At 49.6% G+C, this 24068-nt stretch overlaps 1 protein-coding gene across 2 annotated transcripts; it reads left to right on the top strand.

The window, feature by feature from the left end:
- The first annotated feature begins 966 nt into the window (after positions 1 to 966).
- On the top strand, positions 967 to 23953 carry ODAD4 (outer dynein arm docking complex subunit 4). Of its 2 annotated transcripts, XM_036883268.2 has the most exons (13): positions 967 to 1147; positions 2848 to 2979; positions 3235 to 3385; positions 4081 to 4142; positions 4450 to 4615; positions 5940 to 6164; positions 6336 to 6543; positions 12255 to 12341; positions 13561 to 13757; positions 16607 to 16707; positions 19350 to 19434; positions 21624 to 21821; positions 22086 to 22214. In XM_036883268.2, exons 1-12 carry the CDS (start codon positions 1034 to 1036, stop codon positions 21773 to 21775), a joined length of 1680 nt encoding a protein of 559 aa, XP_036739163.1. In that variant the 5' UTR covers positions 967 to 1033; the 3' UTR covers positions 21776 to 21821; positions 22086 to 22214. The 2 variants fall into 2 exon arrangements, with proteins under 2 accessions (XP_036739163.1, XP_036739162.2); XM_036883267.2 differs by lacking the exon at positions 21624 to 21821 and having other exon boundaries at positions 970 to 1147; positions 22086 to 23953.
- Positions 23954 to 24068: the final 115 nt, after the last annotated feature.

Raw genomic sequence — 24068 nt, forward strand, 5'->3', positions numbered from 1 at the left:
AATACAGAGATCCCACATACCCTTTATCCAGTTTCCTCCATGATAATATTTTGAAAAACTTTAGTACATGATAATACCAGAAAACACTGATACAATCCACCAATCTTACTCAGATTTGCCCAGTTTTACATGTACTCATTTGTGTATATGTGTGTGTAGTTAAGGATATCTTTGTACTAAACCTTAACAATGATTTGTTTAGCTCCTACTATGTGCCAGACAGTTGAATTCTGGAAATACAAGGTTATGACAAAGCCTGTTTTAGGACATTGGAAGTTTAGGACATTTAGTTTCCTTGGCATTGGAAGCTGACCTTTTTAAAAGTAATGCAGCAAAAGCAGGGTGTTGTTGGAACTTAGAAGAACCTAGTCCACCTTTTTGAGGGGGAAAATTGGGGAATGGGGTAGGATGTCAGGAATGGCCTCAATCAAGGCCTGCCACTAGCAGGTGTTCAGTAAATGTGTCAAATTGAAGGTTGAACCCTACATTATTTTCCACACAGTCTCATGCAAATCCTCACATCTCCAAGGTTTTATTATCTTCAGGTTCACCTGGAAAGTGTAAAATTTAGAGCTCTTAAGTGCCTGGTGCAGGGATCACGCAGTTGACGAGCGAAGACAGCAGTCAAGTACTCCGACTCCAAGCCAGTGCCCTCTGCCCCTGAATTCAGGCAGTACAGTGCACAAATCCTTGCCACGTATGGTTTATTCTATTTGGAATTCTACCCCAATCCTCTTCCTATTTTCTTGGCTGTATATTCTGGACACGGTACAAATCCGGAAAGTCCCAGTGGAGCGTGCAAAAGCAAACACTGCAGCGAGCCACCGCCTTGCAACCGCCTGCCACGTGCTCATCACTCTCTGCCTAAGCGGGGCTGCAAGGCGCTTGCGCACGCCGGCGGCCGTAGTACCTTGAACTCAGACCCCGCCCAAGTGGGGCGGGGCCGGAAGCAACTGTGTCTCCAGTTGCTAGGAGACAGGGCTTCCTCAAAACAGACAAGAGTCCCGCTGAAGCGTCTCAGAATCCGGTCAACATGTCGGACCCAGAAATTAATGACTTGCGAAGCACCTTTCCCTCTTACATGGCGGAGGGCGAGCGATTCTATCTACGCGGGGAGTACTCTAAAGCAGCCCAAAGCTTCAGCAACGTGAGTCGCCCTCTGAACCACTCACCACCACTTGGGATTCTGATAACACTGAGGTCCTGATGGTGCTTGGAGGACACTGTTGTTGTTTCAATTATTCATTTGTTCCTGATTGATGCACTACTGTCACAGATAAGTCCCTGCTTGGTCATTTTCTACCAGTTCCCACTTGCATTCTGCCTGATTGTTAATAACCATTTTCTGCATTAACGGTGATCTCTTCCTGTTTTATGCAAATGTTTGGTGATCGATTGGTCTTCTTCCACAGATCAAACTCAATTTCCCATCATTGGCCTGGGAAATTGGCTGGGAGGCTGCATATAGAAGTGGTGAAATCTGTCACACAATTGCTCACAGAAGGTGGTCAGTAAATAACTAATGTTACTAGAGTAACCTTAATATAAATTGCTCCACCCTACCCTGAGGGGACTGAGTGTTGTTTTAGAATATCAGGCACACTGCTAAGCATAACATAAGCCTATAAGAGAGGTACTGTTTTATTCCATTTTATAGATAAGAAAACTGATACAGAAGTTGAGTAACATGCCCAAGATCACTGAACTAGCACATGGCAGAGGAAGGATTCAAACCCAGGCTCTCAGTCTTTGGTGCTGAGGTGCCAACCACCATACCATACTTGACAGCAAGTAAGCTATTAGAAGTTCTCATGTATGTTTCTTTTACAACAAACAGCCCACTTATTCCAAATGGACCTGTCCCAAGACTCTCCTTAAAGTCAAGCATCTCAATGTTACCCAGAGTGTGTGTACCTTTCAATCACCAACCACACTCTAAAACCAGAAGTGATTGACCAGATGGATCAACAGTTAAATTCAAGAGCCTTGCCCCGACCCATTCTCCTCTTTCTGGATCATGTTCCATCCTGGAGAGGTTCAGGCAAAGTGAAAAGAACTCCCGGAGGGAAGATAGCTTTGGGTGAGAAGTGGCCTTCTTCCATGGAAGACAATAGTTACTTCCTCTTCCTGGAAAAGTAGAAAGGTCTAGAAAAGTGATGGATACAGTCTGATGCCTCAGGAAGGACAACAGTACACCACAGACTACAGTAGTGATTTCAAACAGAGAGAGAGAGGCAATGGGGAGTAGGGGAAGCATTCTACTCCCACTTCAGGACCGAAAATCAGTTTCCATTTTCCTGGCATTTTAATCTTAATCTCATGAAATAATGATTCATTCTCAATAAGCTATGTAAAAAGAGAGGGCTAGTGGAATGGATAATTCAAGTTGCAGATTATCCTAAAATCCATTTTTTTAGCCTCCACGGTGCTTAGCTAGTTCAGAATACTTAGCCTTTGAGTGTACTGTGCAGCTCTTTCAGGTTTGTGGTTGAATTTGGTATGCACCAAACATCCTAACATTCTATTGCCTGAGAAGACTGGAGGAATCCCAGACATTTGGATAAATCTGGTACATCCATGGAGGAGCACAGTCTCACCTCTCAAGCAGTGGCTTCCATCATAGCTTGTGATTTGACCTTGTTCAGGATGGGCCATGCAGATTATAATAGAGTTTGCTGAGCAAAGTTCAATGTTGTGCTGCTTTTGGTCTGATGAGATCCAGAGACCTGTTTGCTGGCCTGAAGAGTCCCCTTGAAACTCTAGCAGGAGGGTTCATGCCACTCTTTCCAGTTGAGCTTCTCCCTTGCCCTGCCTGGTGCCTGTCAACCTAAGTGGTTCCTTTCTCAGGCTCTTCACCTTCAGAATGGAGATAAGAACTGCTTGGTTGCCCGTTCCAAGTGCTTCCTGAAGTTGGGAGAGTTGGAGAAATCCCTGAAAGATGCTGAAGCCTCGCTCCAGGGTGACCCGACCTTCTGCAAGGTGACTGTATAGATGGGAGCACTCAATCTTACTTTCTCCACTGCTTTTGCCTGCAGCAGCCTCTAGTTAGAAGTAGTTGAAGAACCAGCCAGAATGCCTAGAGTTTGATGCCATTTTCCCTTCATAGGTCACTTGCTTAGCTCCCTGCCCTTCCATCCCAATCTTGATCCTCAACCCAACACCCTTCTGTTCCACCATACCTGAGTCCTGTAAGGCTTTGTCTGTCCACCTCCATTTGACTTCCTCTCTTTTCAGGGGATTTTGCAAAAGGCTGAGACCCTGTACACCATGGGAGACTTTGAGTTTGCCTTGGTGTTCTATCATCGAGGCTACAAGCTGCGGCCTGATCGGGAATTCAGAGTTGGAATTCAGAAAGCCCAGGAAGCGATCAACAACTCAGTGGGAAGTGAGTGCCCATTGGGCCTATGCCCTGTCCAGGAAGGCTCTTGGAATACTTAGGTTTGGAGGAAGGCCTGGGGTACAGTGGGTGAGCAACCACCACCAGGCCTACAGGGAGTCTCAGGCTTAGATTTGGCTGCTGCTGGTTTTGTTGAGGGTTAGGAACTGCCCACTCGGAGGACCAGGCCACTGTGCTGGCTGCTACAGCATCTGGCTCTCCTCTAAGCCAGATGGCAAGGGCTGATTCACAGTGGGCCTGTCTTTGGCCTGGTATCATAAGGAAGAAAGGGGTCCTGAGCCTGGCCTTTCCTAGTCTCTGGCTTCCTCCCTTACCATGTATGCACCAAGGGCTGGCCTTGCCCAGCGGTTAGTGGCAGGCAGAGGAGGGAGGAGTGTGAGAGTTTGCCACTGTGGGTGGCAGAGTGTGCAAATGGCTTGGGATGGAGAGTACCTCTGGTACTCAGTACCTGCCTTTGTTAGGAAATCTGGCTGCTATGGCCTTGGGCTAGTGAGGGCTTGCCTAGCTCCTAGGAGAGTGTTGTATCAAACACCCTATATCATTTGTCTGCTGGGCTCACTCAGACACACTTTACCACAACCTCCACCATCCCCCTGCCAAAGGCAGCCATTTCCACATAAAAATATGTGATAGGTTGTGCCTGGGGGCCCAGCCGACCTGAGCCCCAGCTTTTCTCCTTTCAGGTCCTTCTTCAATTAAGCTGGAAAACAAAGGGGACCTTTCCTTCTTAAGCAAGCAGGCTGAGGTAAGGGCCCTGGTTCTGAGACCACATCACTCTAAGGGAAGAGGCCATGTGTGCCTGAGGAGCACAGGTCTTTGTGGCCCTCTTCCTGGGAGCTATTCACTCCTGCCCCTTGTGGGCAGCAATGGGATTCTGACCCAGCTCTAGAGGGGTCTTGAGAGTCTAGGTGTTCCTGGACCAGCACACTTTGTGGTTCTTGGCCCACAGGCAGGTCTTGAAGGAGGAGTCTGGGATCGCAGGCTCTAGGGCTGTGGCTGGATACTCTGTGCTCCTTGCTAAGGCCCTATTGGGTGTTGCTCCATCTTCCCAGAGTATGAAAACCCAGCAGAAGCCTCATCTTGTGAGAAACTTCTTACACCACCCCAAAAGAGAGTCCAAGCAGAGGTATTCGTTCAAGAGTGAGAAGACTCTCCGCCAGCTCCTGGGTGAGCTCTACGTGGACAAGGAATATCTGGAGAAGCTCCTGTTGGACAAAGGTTTCAGACTGCTTGTTTGCAACTGGGAACTTGGGGCAAAGGATGTCTGGGCTGGATGCTTAATGCCTGAACTAGAGGCAGAGCCTGTCATAGAATATTAGCCAACACATCCCTATGGATAGGTTTCACTAGTGTTCTCATTGTACAGATGAGGAAACGGGTGCTGAAAGGGTAGGTAACTCCTGGAGTCACACCTAGGTGAGCGGTGACATGGCTCTTGGATTGGAATCCAGGAAGTCCAATTTCAGAACCAGTGCTGTTAAGCACAGTGGTAACGCCAGAGATTTGGGTTCCTTTACCACCATGGTCTGTGAAGGATCTCTGCATAAAGGGCAAAGCAATCCGTCCAGGAAGTGCTAGAAGGGGAAATTTGGGTGCTAGTACCGGAATGTGCTGAACCTCTTCTGGTCTAATCCCTCCTCTTATAGATAAGGAAGGAGAGACCCTGAATAAGGAGTAACCTGTCCAAGGGGACAAGCAAGTTAGTTGTGGCGTCAACACCAGAGCCCAGGCCTCCTAACCTCCAGTCTGACACCCTTTCCTCCGTGCTTTGCTGGCAACGGCAGGAAGTAGATCGGAGCCTTGAAGCGAATGTCTCACATAAACATGGGAGTACTGCCACTAGCTGATAAGCCTGAGTAGGGATCACCCCTCAATCAAATGCCTTTTCCCAGAACTGACTTCCCAAAGTCACATACAGGATTCTCTGCAGGCCGTGCTGCGGGGGTGGCTGTGCTACGGGCACATCTCTTCCGTAACAGGCCTAAATGCTTTCCCCCCTCCAGAGTAGCTTCCATCGAGGAAGGGCTGGTCTGAACATTACCCCAAGTGGCCTTTCAGCTTTGCTACGGGCTCTAACCTCTGGTCAGGTGGGTGGGCAGAACTTGGGCATGCCTCTCAACCCCCACCCCACACACACTGGCCCACTGGGCGCCTGGGAAGCCTTTGGCACTAGCAAGCTGGGACAGGTTGTGCATTAAAACTGCCTTCTCTGAAGACACAGCTTGACATAAGAGAGCCCTGAGGGCTGCAGGCCTTTCAGAAAGTCACCTACCAGCTGCCCCTCTGCTGGCTCCTCATGTCTTGTGATAAGGAGCCCAAGTACTATGCTCTGCACCAGGCAGTACCTGCAAGGAGGGCTCTGGCCTCGTCTGGGCCCAGATAGACCCACGCTGCCACCCATGTGCTCTGACCTTCCTCACACTTCCACCACTTCAGGCAGAGCTCTGCACAGGGAGCCCCACAGCGGGGATCCTGAGCCAAGAAGAGGTGACACCCTTAGACGCCTGTTCTAGTTGGTTCCTCCTCACACCCTTCCTCACAGACCTGATCAAAGGCACCATCAAGCGTGGCCTGACTGTGGAGGACCTCATCATGACAGGCATCCACTACCTGGACACCCGCAGTGACTTCTGGAGGCAGCAGAAGCCCATCTACGCCCGGGAGCGGGACCGGAAGCTGATGCGCGATAAATGTTTGCGGGACCGCAAACGCCATCCCTCGCAGACAGCCCGTTACATCCTCAAGAGCCTGGAGGACATCGACATCTGTGGGTGGTATTCTCAGAAGGGCAGAGCCCTTGCTAGGTGGGGAGGGAGCAGCATAGTGGCCTGAGCCCTGGCGTCGCTGCCTGTGCATGGTATCTGGTGGAAGGTGGATTCTCCCTACAGCCTAGAGGCTGCTCCCACCTCCACCTAACGGAGCCTCTTTCCCTTCCCAGTGCTGACCAGCGGCAGTGCTGAAGGCAGCCTTCAGAAAGCTGAGAAAGTGCTGAAGAAGGTGCTGGAATGGAACAAAGAAGAAGTGCCCAACAAGGATGAACTGGTTGGAAACTTGTACAGCTGCATAGGGAATGCCCAGATGGAGCTGGGGCAGACGGTAGCAGCACTGCAGAGCCACAGAAAGGACCTGGAGATGGCCAAGGAACAGTGAGTGCCTGCGGGAGGCAAGCGGGCACGGCGGCCCAGGGCCTGCGGAGGAGCCGCTGGGCTGCCTCTGGGCCTTCTGCCAGGGCTGCTGGTGACTGAGCTCCTGTTCTCTGCCCTCCCTCCTGAGGGACACCACCCTGGAGGGAGGAGCCACCTGCCCAAGATTGAGGGGTTGGGGCAGACCTAGGCTGTCAGCTTTTATGCCACAAAAAGGGAGACATTGGCCCAAAACTCCAAAAAGCTCCCAATGATCCAGTTCTTAGCTGATATATTTTTTTTTAGCTTTAGAATTTTTTTCATTTTATTGAGGTATAATTAACATATAACATTATATTAGTTTCAGTTGTACAATACAGAGATTCAGTATTTGTGTACATTGCAAAATGATCATTACAAGTCTATTTGACATCTGTCACCATAAATAGAAAATTTTTTTGCTTTTTTTTCTTATGGTGAAGACTTTTAAGGTGTATTTATTCTCTTAGCAACTTTCAAATATGCAATACAGTATTGTTGATTAAAGTCACCATGCTACATTACATTCCCATGACTTACTTAATTTAAAATTGGAAATTTGTCTCTTTTGACTCCCTTCACTCATTTCAACCCACCTCCCTCTCTGGCAGCCACCAATCTGTTTTCTGTGTCTTGTTTATTTTTTTCTCCCTTACTTTTGTTTTTTAGATTCCACTTATAAGTGAACTCATATGGCATTTGCCTTTCTCTATCCAACTTATTGCACTTAGCATGATACCCTCAAGGTCTGTGCATGTTTGTTGCAATGGCAAGTTTTCATTTTATTTTTTTTATGGCTGAGTAGCATTCTGTATATATACACATACTACATCTTTATTCTTTCATCTATTGATAAATCTTTAGGTTGTTTCTATAACTTGGCTATTGTAAGCAATGCTGCAATGAACACAGTAATGTGTATTGTTTTTGAATTAGTGTTTTTAGCTGATATTTTTATTCTTATGTCATCTCGACAAGCAGTGATCAACCCCAGACATGCCAGGTGCTGCTCGCATTGGGAACACAATAGTGGCCAGATACCAGGGCCGTTTCCCTTTCAGGTGTAAAACAAAAAGTGACTAACTAATAATTGTGACAAGCGTCATGAAGGAAAAGTACAGGACCTGGTGCCATTACTGCCTGGGGCACAGCAGCCAAGAGGAGGCCTAACCAAGGATGCAGGGCTTGGGACCCCTGGCGCTGAGCAAGGGCCTGGGCTCCAGAGTCGGGCTGCCCTGGGCTTGCAACTCTCCTCCCAGCTGTGGGGCCTTCGGTCAGGCACTGCACCTCTGTCACCTCAGGGTCCCCTCTGTGATGGGCATAGAGTAGCCCCTACCTGACAGGTGGGAGGCAGGATGCCATGCAGAAGTCCATGTAAAGATCTTAGGATGGTGCTGGGCATCCACAATCAGAATGAAATCAACTCTCACAGGAAGCAGCTGTTGCCAAGCCTTTTTGACTCCTCTCAGAGGTACTGCCGCTTTCTGGGCTCTCTGGCTCTAACCTTGAGAGTCCTTCGTGACTTTGTCCTGTCTAGTTTCCACTTGGCCCACAGTTCTGAGCCTCTCTCAGTCTCCCATCATCCCTCAGCTACCCCAGCCCCCACTGCTCCCACACACCCCCTCCAGGGACATGCTGCTTTTCATCCATTGGGCTCCTTCCCCTGGCAACAAGCAGGCCTCGGCCCCTCCTTGGCTGCACAATAAAACCAAACACTCTTGCTCGGCCCGCTCGGCCCCACTTCTGCACAGCCCTGCATATCAGTCCTCCATTTGGGTCAAACTATTCCCTGAGCACTGCTGCTTCCTGCCCTCTCTCCCTCCCTCATCTGCGCCCTCATGCCGTCCATTTCTGGTTCATCTCCCCCCAGCCTCCTTCCTGTTGAGCAGGAGCATCGCACACTGGCCACTCCAGAAGTGGAAAGCAAACAACACCTGGCTTTAGGGACGCAGCTGCCTTTGAGTCCTGGCTCTGGCACTCAGAAGCTGTGTGGATTGGATTAAGCTGCTCACCTTCTCAGTATCCTCCTGTGTAATGAAGGCATAATAATAACAACTCACAGGGATTGTGAGGAAGTTTTGTTATTTCTTGCTATTGCTATTTCTTATGACATTATTAAGAATAAATTGTATATAGAATTTACTGTATATATAATAAGACATGTCCTTGAATCCAGCCATCAACCATGCCCTAACGATGTCTACTTTTACTTCTCACCAGATCTCCCTCCTACCCCCAGACCTGTGTCTCCAAAACCTGAGCCCCAGGCCCGATTCTAGGGCCTTTCCACTTGGGTGTACCACCAGAACCCCAAACTTAACATGTGCAAAATGGAATCCCTTCTCCTCCTCCCCTAGAACTCTCCTTCCATGGTCCCCTATCCGTGAGGGTGGCACTTTTGGCCACTCAGTCCCCAGGCGGTCTCCCAGACACCTCTGTCCCCTCAGGGCCCCCACCCAGCCACCGTGGCCATCCTTCCCTCCTCCTTCCTGACTCCTGGAGCGCCCCCCCTTCTCCGTTCCCCTCCCTCCCTCACTCCCGGTCGGCCTCACCTCTTGCCTGCTTCACCTGACTTGGGCTCCCTGCAGTCCAGCTGGCCTTTCTGTGCAAGACAAGCCCAGTGATCAGGATACAGGCCCGTCACCTGGTTCTGCTCAACTCAGGCCACCCTTCCTGACTCAACTTTTCCTGGCTTCTGTTGACCCAGCTCTGTCCAGGCCCTTGGGCATCCTGTGGCCCAGTCAACGCCTTGTAACTCTGCTCCTGTTAGCTCCTAAACAAGACACCTTCTCTTCACCAGTCCTTTCTTTTTTTAATTTTTTTAATTTTTATATATATTTTTTATTTTGGTATCATTAATCTACAATTACATGAAGAACATTATGTTTACTAGGCTCCCGCCTTCACCAAGTCCCCCCCACAACAGTCCTTTCTTCATCAACTCCCTCTCACCCATCCTTCAAAATTTAAGTGGCTTCCTTTAGCTCCTAGAAAAGTCTTCTATACACCCCAGGGAGGATTTCGAAATCCCTCCTCCGTGCTCTGTCCACACTCGCGTCTCATCCTGTTTGCTCTGTCGGACTGTGGACTTTGGCAGGGGCTGCCATATTCCCTTTCTCTTCCCAGCACCTGCCACATAATGGGCATGTAATAAATGAGTGCCACGTGGCTAAATAAAGAGGTGTTCTTTAAACAATGTTGGTTCCTTTTCACACCTGCAAACAGGCCTCCTCAGTCTTCCTTGTGAGTTGGGTGTGCCCCGCATGTCCCCCACGCTATTATCTGTTGCCCCTCCCTGTCTTCCCACCACTGCCCAAGCCTGTCCTTCAAGCTGTGCTGCAGCTCATCTATGTAGCTTCTTCAGTGACCCCAGCCCTCATTTCCTTCTCTAAATACAGATTATTTTATTGCACGCATTCTTATTACATATTATTGTTATGTATTGTTATTTCTTATTACATATTAAGAATAAATTCACACATTACAACTTATTCACTCATTCCTCACACTGTTACAGAGCATGCACTCTAGAAGGGGAGGCCAATATCAGGGGTGCTGTCAGAGCAGCCAGGTGCGAAGTACAGCAGAGGGGCCTCTGAGAGGCAGGTGGGAGCCCTGCCAGAGCCGAAGGGCTGCAGAGAGGGTGTCAGCAAAGTGGACAAGGGGTGGGGGAGGGTACTCTAGGCAGGAGACTGGCAGGGGTGGAGGACATGGGAGCTGTGGGAGGAGGGCTGGGGGCCTGGATGCACTGAAGAAGAAGGATCTCCTCCTGAAGGTCCACGGGCCCATGAGGAGTGTGCTTTTACGCTAGTGTTTAGTGTTGTGCTTATTCAGAACTGTGTGGTGCTGAGAACAGAACTTGAAAGTCCCATCTGCCTCCACTGCAGCTTCTCTGGAGCCACACTGAGCTGTGTGCTTCTGGCCCCTTTTCAATGTTTTTACCTATGTATTTAGGTACATATATACATATGGAGGATTTTTTTTTTTAAAGCAGCTCCTTTTTCTATTTTTTAATAAGAATGTGTCATGGATAAGAATCGTTCGTTAAATGGCTTCACAGAAAGGTATTCCAGCCCGTGCGGGAACCGACTGAACTCCAGCCCTGTGGGCAGCGCTTAGGCTGTCCTACTGTCGCCATCACACAGGGCTGCAGCGCCACACGGCAGATGTGTGTCAACATTTCTGTGGACGTGGGGGTGGCTTGATCAGATTTGCAATTTAGGAAGGCAGGCCTGGCCACGGTGGGGAGAATGACTCCGAGGGGGAGAGTTTCACGGCAGCCATGGAAGCCCACAGGCGGCAGGGGCTGAGGGGCTAGGAGGAATGGGAAAAGCCCCCTGGGAAGGGAGGAGATGCTGGTGGAGGCGATCTGGGATTGGAGGAGGGTGTCCCTATTTCAGTCCTTGGGGAGGGGAATTTGTTAACAGAGAGATCAGAATGTTCCTACGGCAGTGGTACAGAACCCAGGTAGAGGGAGCACTTGTCTTTTTCTTTGCGGAACGAACGTGATCCCTTTTCTGATGACAGATGAGTACTGTAAGAAATCTAAACAGTATGGATAAATTGAAAGTTTCCATTTACTCTCATTTCCCTTGGGTAATCATTGTTAATAGACTTACATTCTCTTCTTTAAAAAATGCCTGCTTTTATAAAATGGGAGGGGTGGGGGAGGAGGGGTGGGTAGGGAGGGAGAAGGGGATCGTGGGGTATCATGACTGGTGCACATGGTGTGTGTGGGGTCATGGGGAAGACAGTGTAGCTCAGAGAAGACAAATAGTGACTCTGTGGCATCTTACTGCACTGATGGGCAGTGACTGCAATGGGGTATGGGGGGGACTCGATAATAAGGGTGAATGTAATAACCCATTGTTTTTCTTGTGAAAACTTCATAAGAATGTATATCAATGATAACTTAGTACAAACAAATTAATTAATAAAAGTAAACTCTGAAATGCAAAGTTGAAAAAAAAATGCATACTTTTAATTAATTAATTTCTTGGTGGCTTAAAACAACGCACTCCTATTCTCTATGGTTCTGAATGTCAGAAGTCTGTAGTCTGAAGTCTCACTGAGCCGAAATCAAGGTGTCCGCAGGGCTGTGCTCCCTCCGAGGCTGTAGGGGGGACTCTCTCTCCTCGCCTTCCCCAGCTCAGGCGCTGCACAATGCGCTCTGTGGCTCAGGGCCCCTTCCCCACTGTCAAAGCCAGGAGCCCACCTTGTGCCTCAGGCCTGACTATTTATTTTTAACCCAAATGGGACAGTAGACATAGTATATGCTCCTCTAATCTGACTTTTTAACTTAATGTATCAGAGACTCTTTTCGTACACAAAAATTGCCAGAGCTAGGGCACTGATAGTGTTCAGATTGTTTCCAGTGTTTATTATGAACAGGAGTTTAATGAGTGTTCTTGTCACATCATTTTCTTGAGGTAAATTTCTGGAAGGGAATTGCTAGAGCAAAGGGACATGTTTGCAAACTTCTGACAGCCCTCCGAGAAGGGCCTGATAGTGTCCATGCTAAGCCACAGGGCACTAGCAGGCCTGTGTGCCCGAGCCTTGCCAGTCTGACAGCTTCCCTCCACCCGGATCCTGGGTTCCCAAGGCCAGGGCTCCTGGCTTTGCCTTCTTTCCTAATCTGCACATTGCCTAGAATGGCTGATTTCTAGTGAACAACTTGCTGTGCTTCCTCCCCACAGTGACCTTCCTGATGCCAAGTCAAGAGCCCTTGACAACATTGGAAGGGTTTTTGCTAGAGTTGGGAAGTTCCAGCAAGCCATTGACACGTGAGTGACCAAGGACTGTGCCTTCCCCCACTATGGCCAGGACTTCCCATCCTCACACCAGACTCCAGCCTGAGGCTGGAATGCCAGGCGAGGAGGCATCGGAAGACCTGAGCTTGGCTTCTGGCTCTGCTAGGCCACCATGGGCAGGCCCTGTTGTAAACTCTGGGGCTCATCAGCTAAATAAATAAATAGAATAGAATCAGCGTTTCCTCCCGATTTCCCAGTGACAAGAATTACCTGGAGCACTTGTTAGGTGCATGAATTACTGGGCCTCTGCCCTGGAGTTTCTGATTCTGCAGGGCCAGGTTGGAGCTCAGGAATCTGTTTTTAGCAAGCACTCCCAATGATCAATACCTTGTGCAAGTTCAGGAACTGGTGGCCCAGCTGACCTCTGGGGCCTCTCCTGAGGCTGTTCTGTAGTTCTGTGTGGTCACATGGGATCACTGGGAAGGGAGCGTAAGCTCTCCAAATGGCCCAACAACTGACCTTTTAATGTCCAACCCTGCTCTGGTTGGGTGACTTAGCCCCAAGGGGACTGCGCGCAGGGCCTGGCCTGGACATTGGCCTGTACTAGGCAAGGCAGCTCCTTGGGCTCACTTACTTAGCACAGAGGAACTTGTCCTTCAGGCCTCCGTCTTGTTCACCACCAGCTTTCAGTCACACATAGTTTCATTTCCTAAATGGCTGTGGTGTCTATGTGCCAAAAGAGAGGAATTTGAGAGTTCACCCACCCATTTGTATCTTTTTACAATAAAATGTTTTATGGTAAATATGTGCTTATTGTTACAGTATTAATTTGGAAAATATAGAAAAGTAGAAGAAAAATTATTCAGTCCCACCACCCAAAGAAAAGTACTAATTCTAATCCTCCTCCCCTTACTTTTATTGTTATTTTGGTTTTTCATTCTAATCTTTTTTCTGGGTTGATTTTCTCTTATGTGTACTTAATAATATTCTTAAGCATCATTCTTATGTTATTTCAAAAGCAATTTTATAAACATTAGGTTCAACTTTTGCATCAAACTCAATGCCATAGATGCACCAAAATAGCTGTGGTAGTTTTAAAATATATTAATGCTTATTTGCTCTATCCCCTATCTACAAGAACTGGTAGTTGGAAGACAATTTTTATTCTGCTGCCCAGTAGGAAGCCTGGGCCTCCTCTGGCCGAGGGCAGGGTTTGAGTGGAAAAGCTGCCCCTGGTTCTTCATGTTTCCAGGTGGGAAGAGAAGATACCTCTGGCAAAAACCACCCTGGAGAAGACCTGGCTCTTCCATGAGATCGGCCGCTGCTACTTGGAGTTGGACCAGGCCTGGCAGGCCCAAAACTATGGTGAGAAGTCCCAGCAGTGTGCCAAGGACGAAGGGGACATTGAGTGGCAGCTGAATGCCAGTGTTCTGGTGGCACAGGCACAAGGTATGTTCTCAGATAGCACCAACCTACCTTTCCCAGCCCTCAGGCACAGCTGCCACACCAGGGCTGGGAGCGCTTACCATCCCAGTGTGTCTCTGGCCAGGTTAATTCTGAGAGTGGGGATAAACCCTTCTGTTGAACAGCATGTGGAAAGTGCCTACTTCAAGTTAAGCTCCATGAGGGCTTGGGGCACCCTGAGAGCTGCCCTTCCCAGCACAGTATTGTGTCCTCTTTAAAAGAGTGCCACATCCTCTTGTCTTTTTTACATGTGCATTCTTGCATTTATTCATTATGCAAGCCAATGATGTAGGCATTTCTGCCCTTATTTTATATGTAGGGAAACTGAGGCATTGGGCAGTTCAGCAGATTGCCCCAGGTCACATGAGGGACCTTTTTAGAGTGATGGAACTCTTTGCACAACTCTTATATAAATTTACTAAAAATCATTGAGCTGTATACTTACAAATGGGTGCATTTTAGAATATGTAAATTATATCTCCATAAAGTTGTAAAAAAAAAAAACCCAGCAAGGGGCAGGGGTGAAGAGGAATAGATGAAACAAGATTGGCAATATTGTGGTAATTGTTGAAGCTGGGTGATGAGTAATGGGGGTCAATATACTATTCCTTCTACTTTTATATATATTTGAAATAATTTATAATATGAAGTTAAAAAGGAAATGGCCTCAGGTCACAGGTTAGTAAGTGATGGAACTGGGACTAAAACCCAGTTCTGTGTGACCCCGGAGCTTGGGCTCTAATCACTGCGCTGAGCTGCCCGTGCCCCGGGTATGCAGCTGCCCCCCTGGGGGAGAGGAAGTGTACTATAATCAGAGGCTTGGTCATTCACTCGTTTGTTCACACCACAAATATTGGCACCTTCTAGGCACCAGGTTGGGTATACCCTAGGGACCAAAACTGATATATTTCCTGCTCTTGTGTCTGAGGAAGTAACTTTTAAGCAGGAACTTTAAGGATGAGAAGGCACCGTTAGGAGCTGATGGCAGCTTCCCAGCCAATGGAACGTTTAGGAAGGTGGGAAGGAGTTTGGCTGATTTAAGAAGCCGAAGGAGACCAGTGACAGCCGGAGCTCTAGGAGGCGAGAGGTCTGGAGTGAGGAGCTGATGATGAACCAGAGCCGCAGGGCCTCGTGGGCCTAGTTACAAATCACAGATACTTTCCTAAAAGCATAGCAAAAACCACTGAAAGTTTTAACCTGGGGAAAACATGGTGATTGTGGCTTTTCCTAGAACTCTTTCCTATTCTTTAGAGGCATTGTGTATACCGAGGGGGAGATGGGATATGCCCTTCAGGGTTGATACTGTCCTGAGTCTACTCTTGAGGACTTATGAGGCCTGAGGACTCCTGGAGAGCCAGGCCACTCACTGCTGGTCTCAGTTTCCCCACTCTGGGTTTGAGAAACTCATGCAGTAGCCTGGGAGCCACTGGGTTCTATGGAAAGCACAGCCCAGCAGGCAGAGCTTGGGCTGCAGGCCCTCCCGGCGCAGAGACCCTGAGCAAGTGCTGCTCTGTGCCTCAGAGCTTCATCTTCTGTAAAACAGGCTGATTAGAGTATATGCTACCCGTAGGGTTAGTGTGAGAAATAAGGTGATGCTTGAGCACCTGAGCACCTAGGCCACAGACCCACATATAGGGAGCGCTTAAGAAATACTAATTTCCTCCTTCCTCCCCTCTTATCTCACCAATTTCCCATAAGCATCTCTGACTGGTGAGAAGCAATTATATTCCTTAGGAAAGCCTATTGATGGCTCAAGAAAATCTAGGTATAAATGTGTGGATTTGAACATGCATTAAAGGAGGGAAGAGGAGGAAAACAGCTCTCAGAATCAATATAACTTAAGGTTATGTATTCGGTTGAAAAGGACAAGCATCGTCTTCAGTGAGACTTGAATGAGCTTGATTTCTCTACAGACCTGCTGTGTCAGGGTGGGTGACACTGACATTGATTCAGCGGTCTCTGTATTCACTGTTACTCTTTTTCTACATTGAAAAAAATGTACTTTTGAGCTCATTTGCTGTGGCTCCACATCTTTTCAAAATTACATTTGATTCAAATGTAGGTTGACTTACCGACTCAAGGCCCTCCTTTTCCCATGGATCCCCAAATAATTCTTGGGTAGAGGATGGATGCTGGGTATATTCATTGTAAGAGAAAGTAGTGGTATGTGAAGAAAGCGGGGTGTGGGTTTTCCCAAACCCTGGCTGGTGGGCTTTTCTCCTTCATTCCAGTAATTCAGCTGTTTCAGCACAGTCAGTCTGCCCGTCATCCCTGTATTGGCTCCAGCACAAAGTGGTTGGGTGAGTGAGCTGGAGGGGCCACCTCCTCTTGTGGTTCAGGTTGCACCAGTGTGGGAGCTGGACTCCAGTTGCTGGCCCACAAGTCACATCCAGCCCTTTGCCTTTTCATTTGATCTTCACAGTGTTTTGAAAAAAATTGAATGAACATGTAAAAAATACATATTTTATCTTCTGGAACAGTGTAAAGATGGAGTTGTCCTCCTGCCCAGGAGACATGATGTGCACACAGGCTCTACCCTGTGTCCCCTTCTCTCACCGACCCCTTTGAATGGCCTGAGACCCAAGGCTCAGTTTCCCACGTTCTGGTCCTTACTGGTGAGATGCCCAGAAATGTAATGGGAAGGGTTGGGGGCAGCTCAGTGCTACTGCCCAAGGCCTGGGGCTGACTCCAGCTCACTTAAGCTTCTAACTGCCCCTGGGAATGGCTGTGTGGGCCAGGGGGCTCCTGAGAGGGCCACTGGCACTGCAGGGCAGCTGCATTAGGCAACACACAGTGTCATGATCTACCTGTTTTGCTTTCCCCCTGCTCTCCAGTGAAGCTGAGAGACTTCCAGTCAGCTGTGAACAATTTTGAGAAGGCCCTGGAGAAAGCGAAGCTCCTGCATAACAACCAGGCCCAGCAAGCCATCATCAGCGTGAGCCTTGCACCCAGCTGGGCCCCTCCTGTGGGGAGTGGGGCGGGTGGGCCCTCAGCCCCTCAGCCCCTCAGCCTTCTCCCTGGTCCATCCCGCAGATACTTATCACCCACCAACTGCAGGACAATTGTGGGTACGTTTGGACTGTTTGCTACTGCCAGCAGTTTGAGTAGCATCCAATACACGTACTTTTATTTGAAATAAACAAAAACAGAAACAGAAATTTTACCAAACGTATTTACATCTACTATGTATGCTGATATTTCCTATTCTACTGTTTTTTTCATTTTCTTTTCTTTTGTTTAATCCTGGTTGAGACCTTCTAAAGTAATTTTAGGTCTCTCAGTTTGAAAGACACTACCACCCCCAGGAGAGAAGAAATACAATGTGATTACCTCACTCTCTTGCCTGGACCTGCATTGCTTAGTAAGGCAGCTGCTGGTCCCATGCACCTATTTAGATTAAAATAAATTAGAAATACATAAAATGTAAAATTCAGTTTTTCAGTCACACTAGCCACATTTCAAGTGCTCAATAGCTGCATGTGGCTTGTGGGTACCACACAGTGAGGATCTAGAGTATTCCCCATTACTGCAGAAATTCCTGTTGGACAGGGCTGCCCTAGACGGTATGCTTTGGAGGCAGAGACGGGCCGTGAAGCTGGGGAAGCCTGGAGGCGCATCAGGCTTGCCACCCTTCCCAGAGCCACTCCAGGCAGGTGTGCAAGCTCAGCAGGGTCAGCAGGCTCACCTCACAGATGCACAGGCAGTTTGGCATGAATCCCCTGGCCACCCCACCTCCACCTGCCTGCCAGATTGTTGCCCCTGACCTATCTCATGTCGAAATTCCAGAGCTACTGTGGCTGGACCCTGGTAAGCATGTGCTACAGTGAATCAAACAGCTACAGTACTACTGTGCTACAGTGAATCAGAAGGCCCTTGTCCTTGGGGAACTTGCCCCCATGGTTGTGAGAGGGCAGACTGTGTAAAAGGGGGGCAGCAGAGGGGCATGGCCTCTGGGACCAGACTGGGGGATCAGCGTGCACTCAGGAAAGGGAACAGATCCCTGGGAAGTAAGGCGCCAAGGATACTCCCACTGGAAGCAGACCTAATGCTGGGCTTTGAAGGACAAGTGTGGCAGGGGTTGCCCAGGCTGAGGAGGGCAAAGAGCGCTGAAGGCACGGGGGCCCTGGCACTGAGGGATCTGTGGGAAGGAGGGAAGAGACCATGCACCTAGATCTGAGGGCTGGCTTATGATGGTGGGAGGAATGGGGTCAAAGAACCCCAGGCAGCCAGCAGACTAGTTTGGACTTGAAAGGCTGGGAATGGCAGAGAAGCGACCTGATCTGCTCGGGGTTCAGGGGGTGAGCTCATGGTTTGTGGGGAACTTGGTGAGGCTATCCCCTGTCATGGTGAAGAAATCGCTCTCAAGAGACCTCACCACGTGGCAGTCCATGTCTTGCTTTCACCCATCCAGAGGCAGCTTAGGCCTGTCACATTGCTGTCATCTTCCTCTGCTGAGGGGGTCAGCTCCCCAAATGTGCACCTTGCCCCTAAAACCTGTCCAGAGGAAGAACGTGCACCTTCGCTGAAGCCTTGCTGTGTGTTCCTCCATTCACACACAAGGCCCCTCCCATTTAATCCTCTTCTGAGTGATGGCCCTGCAAGTATTTGGAGAGAGCATGACAACTCTATTTAGTAAGTATCTGCTGACCATGAGTTGGCTCTAGGCTGCCCAGCCCAAAGGTGACGACCATAGTCCTGGCCCTCAGGACACTTAGTGTCAGCAGAAAGGCTAAAACAAAAACCACTTGTTCATGCCCAGTATGACAGGGACCAGGGGGTTCAGAGGAGAGAGGCCCGGGGGGAAAGGGGGCAGGGCTGGGGGCCTTCCCATCAGGGAAGGTTTGAGGTCGCCTTAAAGGCTGTGCATCTTAAAGTAAGAGACAGAGAGAAGTGCCTGTCAGGCCAGACAGCCCCATGGCCCTAAGCAGCTCCTCAGGGGGCCAGGTTCCTGAGCCTTCCTCCTCCTGGACTGGCACATATAAGGGGGCAGACTGATACTGCACAGGAGTGTCCAGGCCTGGTGGCTGTTCAGTAGACATTTCCTGAGTGCCTATTGGTGCTTCACCCTGTGCAAAGCTCTGGGACAAGTGGTGGGGACAAGCCTTGGGGACGGCTGTGAGGAACAAGGCAGAGCCTGCCCTCAAGATGTGCACAGGTTGAGTTTCAGGCCTCCTGGGGAACCCACAGACACCCTGGAAGCCACTCTGAAGGCAGGCAGGCCCCCAGCCCCAGCGGAGGTGTGTTTCTGACTCTGCTCCCTGGCTTGCGGCCTTGCTGAGTGCTTAGGCTCTTGAACTGTCTCTCTGCATTGGCTGAAGCCAAAAGAAGCTTTTGGTAAAAAGGTCAATATTAGTAAACAGACAAAACTCCAAATACATGCCTAAGCCCAAGGGAAATGAAGTCTGAGTGACCTGCAGTTGTGTGTCGCGTACCCCACTTAGTGGGGGTAATTCCAAGTCCGTAAGTGTACATTGGTGGTGGGGTTAGTGCAGGATCCTGCCTTCTTCAGGGGCTGGGGAACGGGAAGGGTAGGCACCAAACAGGTTGAGAGTACACTGGCTCCTCTGCCACCCACAGGCCTTGGATGATGCCAACAGGAGTATCATTGAAGAGCTGAGGAAAACGAACTACAGGGAGATGCTCAGAGAAAAGAAAGAGAGAGGTGAGTTCCGGAGCTCCAAGGATGGTGTCCTCAGTGCTCCCTCTGCGCCCCCGTGGGCGCAGCCCCACCATCCAGCTGCTCCTCCAGCAGCCCCACCCAGCCTTTTTCTGCAGCAGGAGTGGAGGCCCTCCCGCCACCTCGGGCTGGGCTCTGAACCCACACTGTCTGCCCCGAGAGCCCCCTTCTATTTCTCAAGGAATTCATCACATATTTGTTGAGCACTTGTCACACGCCTAGAAGGTGTGAGATTTGGGGCAGACAGGGGCTCGGCATCTGCCCCAAGTTGCCCACAGCCCAGCAGCAAAGCCAGATGGTGGGAGCTGTGGGTGAGTGGGCTCCTGCCCTGCAGGGCACCGGAGGAAGCGCTCTGCCCTGACACATGGGACAGCTCTGAGCTCAGGGCTCTATGCTTCTCTGGGGAGACAGGGAAGGCTCCAGTGAGGAAGAATCATTAGCTTCAGGCTCCAAAACATGCCTCAGATGTGAAGTGGAGGAGGAAAGAAGTTTCCAACAGGGAACAGCAGGAGGAAAGACACAAAGAGAATGACAGTGACTATGGGGCTCTTTGGGCCAGGCGCTGGGTTAAGCACAGGATGGTCTGAATGAGAATTCAGAACCTCCCCAACCCCCCACCCCACTAGGAGGCATGGACTGGGTTTGAGACAATGAAGGCTGAGTGAGGGAAAGTGATCTGACTGGGAGCCACGGTGTCCCCTGCAGCATGGCACTGCTCTTCTGGCAGCAGTGGGTAGGGCTGGGGTGGGGGTCGTGAGGGCACTGGGGTGCAGAGGCAGCTCTGTCTCAGCTGTGCTCCTGCTCGGCAAACTGGCCTTACCACATTCTTTTGCCCAAGGCCTCCAGGGAGGGAAAAATCCTTTGAGCTCCATCCCCACTCTAGACGGGAACAAGGGAAGCAGAGATGGCTGGGACCCCCGGCCCCAGAGTCAGCGGGGACAGCCCCTGCAGAATGAGTGTCCTGCCTGAGGGTTTCAGCCTCGAGCAAGTTCACTATGGACTCCGTGAGACCGAGAAAGGACAGCAGAATGTTCTTGGGGTAAAAGGGTTTATAGCAGCTTTATTCTCACAGCAGTAGGTTGAGCACTAGGATCACATCTGCATCCAGAAGTCTGCAGGTCCATAATCAACCCCCGCCTCTGCCTCTGCCCAGAGCATGTTCTTTTATAAGTCAATAATAGCTTATTGCCTACAGGTGTGGAAATATTAGCCTTGTAACAGACCAATTACATCATCAAGTACTATAGGGTCAGGTGAGGTTCTTGGCAATTGGAACTTCCATTTTCCTCACAATGGGCTAAGAGAGGCTGATCTCTAGTCAGTGCCTCCTCTGTGCCATGCGCAATTCTAAGGGCTTATGTGCAGTGACTCATCTGTCCCCCTCAAGAACACTATGAAATAAGGACTAGTTGCTTGATATCCCAGACGAGGACATGAAAGCAGAGGAGTTAATGTCCCACAGTGTTTTTCAGAACCCACGCTGTTCCCAGGGTTCTACACTGTTTCTTCCCGACTGTATGTGGTGTATCACTCCAACCTTGTCACAGTTGAGGGAGTAGCTAGGCTGAGGCTCTGTGCACCCAGGGGGACAGAGCCCCTTCATGCACCAAGGCTGAAGTCCTCTCAGACTCAGTGTGTGGCAGTGGGAATCTGGGTTTGGTATTTCTGGGCACCTGTGCAGTCAAATGACAGCCCTTTATTATCCAGTGCCTGCCAAGTGGTGGCTGGACCCTTTCGAGCAAATCTGCCTCTGTCCCCACATGCCCTGGAGGCTGTTCTTAGAAGTCACAGGAGCAATAGATGTGAAGAGACACAGCAAACAAAGGCGGCTCCAAGCCGCCTCCCATCCCTTTAGCAGGCCATGCGCGGGGGAAGTTGTCCTGAAAACTCACCGGGAACGCTGGTGGCCAGTGGCAGCTGCTAGGCGCTTCCCTCACAGAACAGCAGGCGGCAGCACTGCATCCGTCTTCACCTCCAAGCGCCGGCCTTTTTCCTGCTGTGAACTTTGAGCCCTATTCTGTCTTAGCAGCTTTCAGGAAGAGAATGTGGGAGACTCAGGAGGAGACTGGCGATTTTTCTCTGTAGCTGTTGAAAACAAGGAGCAAAGATCTCTTTGGTTGTAAAAGTGCTCTCCAGCTGAACTTCCTGCTAGCAGTCTGCTCATATTTTCACAGGGAACCTTCCAACAAATGATGAATGTGCTTCCCAGGGACAAAGAGAAATGCACAATAAGGATGCCAGAGAAAAGGACCCTCCTGTCATTTCCCAGCACCAGTGTTATTTGTTGTCAGGAAAGAGAATGTTCTGTGAGGGCAGACTGTCCTAGGTTCAAATTCTGGCTCTGCCATTAATTTATTTGCAATGTGACCATGGTATGTGTTTCTCTTTAATCAATTTCTGGTCCCTTGGCTGCAAAGTTAAATCAACAACACTATGTAATTTCATGATGCCCAAATGGTATAATCTTGGCAGTCACAGGATGCCTGGAACATGCTGGCACTCAGTGAATGATGATTCCCTTTCTTTCCTTCAGGAAAGGTGTGCTCTCAGAAACTCAGGCCCCTACAGGTTGGGGGTCATCCAGGTGCAGAGATGGAAACGTTTACCTTTCTTCCCTCCTTTCTCTTGTTTTCCAGAAGAGGCTGCTGAACTGAATACTACAACCGTGATGGCAAAGGAGAAGGAAACAAGAAGAGTCAGAGACAAGCCCGAGAAGGTGGTGAAGCAGTGGGAAAGAGAGCAAAATGAGAGTGAGAAAGAGACAGAAGATGAGCTTTCCAAGGAATCTCTGGGCATCAGAACAAGCAGACAAGAAAAATGGCAGAGAGGAATAGAAAACCCCAGCCCCTTAGTGAGACCACAACTGGGCACAGAAGAGGTTGCCAAGAAACTGTACGGAGAAGTAGGCATGAGATCAGGAGAGGAAGGCAGCAGACCATCAGAAGTGAGCAGACAGGAATCAAGGGAAATTTACAGGAGGGCTTCAGAACTGAACCAGAAAGTCTCAGAAGAATTCAGTAGAAAGGAATCAGAGGGACTAGAAAAGAGACTTTCAGAAACCAGCAGAAGAGAATTGGAAGAACTGGAGAAAACAGAATGGGGAGAAGTAGGAGAAACAGAAACAACAGAAAATGCTGGAACAGTGGAAAAAAATGAAAAGGAGGACACTTGAAGCCAATGTCACTGGGCATTAGGATCAGGGGGCTCGTGTTCACAAGGGACTACAGGGATCTTATGGAACTGGTCTTCCATGTGTCTTTAATAGGAAAACTGTGGACTGGGCCTCATAGGTCACCTCTGCCTCTTTCTGTTAGTTTCCCTTTAAATACACGTCTTTCACTCTTACAAACGCTGAGTCTGTCATTTTGCCTCCTCCACCCCACCCATTCTCAGGAGAGCCTTAGAGAATGAATGACCTGGTATGGGGTACTACTTTCCAAGGGGAACTCTGGCCTTCCCCCAAGGAGGTGAGGAACACCAAGATTCCCAAACAAGGCCTAATCCAGAGTGTGATCCAGGTGTGAAATGTGGTCCTCTCCCCCAATCCCTGTCCGAAGACCTCATGGAAGAAAGGGTTTCAGGTGGGTGAAGAAACAGGTGAGCCCCAAGGAACCAGGAAAGATTAAAGCAGGGAGGAAAGAAAGACCTGGGAATAGAAGTATGTCTGTCCAGCTACTGGCCCGTTTCTTCTTGCTGAGTACCTGCTGTGTGCAAGGCACTGTGAGAGGCTTTACGGAAGAAATAATGATGGGGCAGCTTCAGCCGTCAGTCAGGGAGCTCTATTTGTAAACCCCTCAGCCGGGAAAACAATTCAATAATGCTGGCACTGACAGGGGCATTGTGCTCTGGGAGCCCAGAGGAAGAGAGGAGATGTCTGTCCAAAACGAGTGAGCAGACCCAGAGTAGGAGGAGCCGCTGGGCTCCACCTGTGCCGCCTCCAGAGGTACAGTCAGGTAAATCAGACTCCCCAACTCCCCAAGCTTGTTTCCTCCTCTGCAGAATGGGTACCGTGCCTCGGGGGTTGATGGGAAGATTATGAGTGTTTAGCACAGCACCTGTAACACAGGAAGTCCTCGAAAATCCAACCGAGGTTTCATCACTTCACAGAAGAGGTGGTGGCTGAGCAGCTGCCCAGAGGATGTCAGGAGTCCACATAATTCATCTGCCCCTTTGGCCACTGCTATCTTGGTTCCGTCTCTACAACTGCTGGAAGGCTGAGGTTAGGCTGGGATCTGGACGGACTAGGGTGAGGCGAGTGAGGCATTTCAGATGCAACATTTCATAAGGCTCCAACAAACTCACTCAGCAGGATAATCAGTATTTTAATGCATTACTGTACAAAATAAAAATGCAAAAACCCATGATGAACAAAACATCAAAATGTGCAACAGAGACAGGATCTGGCCTTGCACTTGCACGACCCCACCTCCCTCGCCTTATTCTAATTCTGGAACGGGTAAGGGTGACTGCTTCCCTCTTTACAGAGTTCGTCTTTAACTCGTGCAAGATAAAGAGTCCGCAGCCGCGCTCCCGCCGCCCGCTCTAGAGGCACAGGTGCGGCGCTACGGCAGCTTCCACCCGTCGCCGAGTCAGTTTCGGGTTTCGACCGCTGCGCCTGC

The sequence above is a fragment of the Manis pentadactyla genome, chromosome 4 (assembly GCF_030020395.1).
Source record: "Manis pentadactyla isolate mManPen7 chromosome 4, mManPen7.hap1, whole genome shotgun sequence".
In the NCBI taxonomy this organism is placed as follows: Eukaryota; Metazoa; Chordata; class Mammalia; order Pholidota; family Manidae; genus Manis; species Manis pentadactyla.

What these genes read in the sequence shown, in the direction of transcription:
- ODAD4 (XM_036883267.2), top strand. Translation starts at nt 1,034, where the DNA reads ATGTCGGACCCAGAAATTAATGACTTGCGAAGCACCTTTCCCTCTTAC. An exon ending in CAGCCCAAAGCTTCAGCAAC is followed by an intron (nt 1,148 to 2,847) that starts GTGAGTCGCCCT and finishes TTCCTTTCTCAG; the next exon opens with GCTCTTCACCTTCAGAATGG. An exon ending in CTGGAGATGGCCAAGGAACA is followed by an intron (nt 6,544 to 12,254) that starts GTGAGTGCCTGC and finishes TCCTCCCCACAG; the next exon opens with TGACCTTCCTGATGCCAAGT.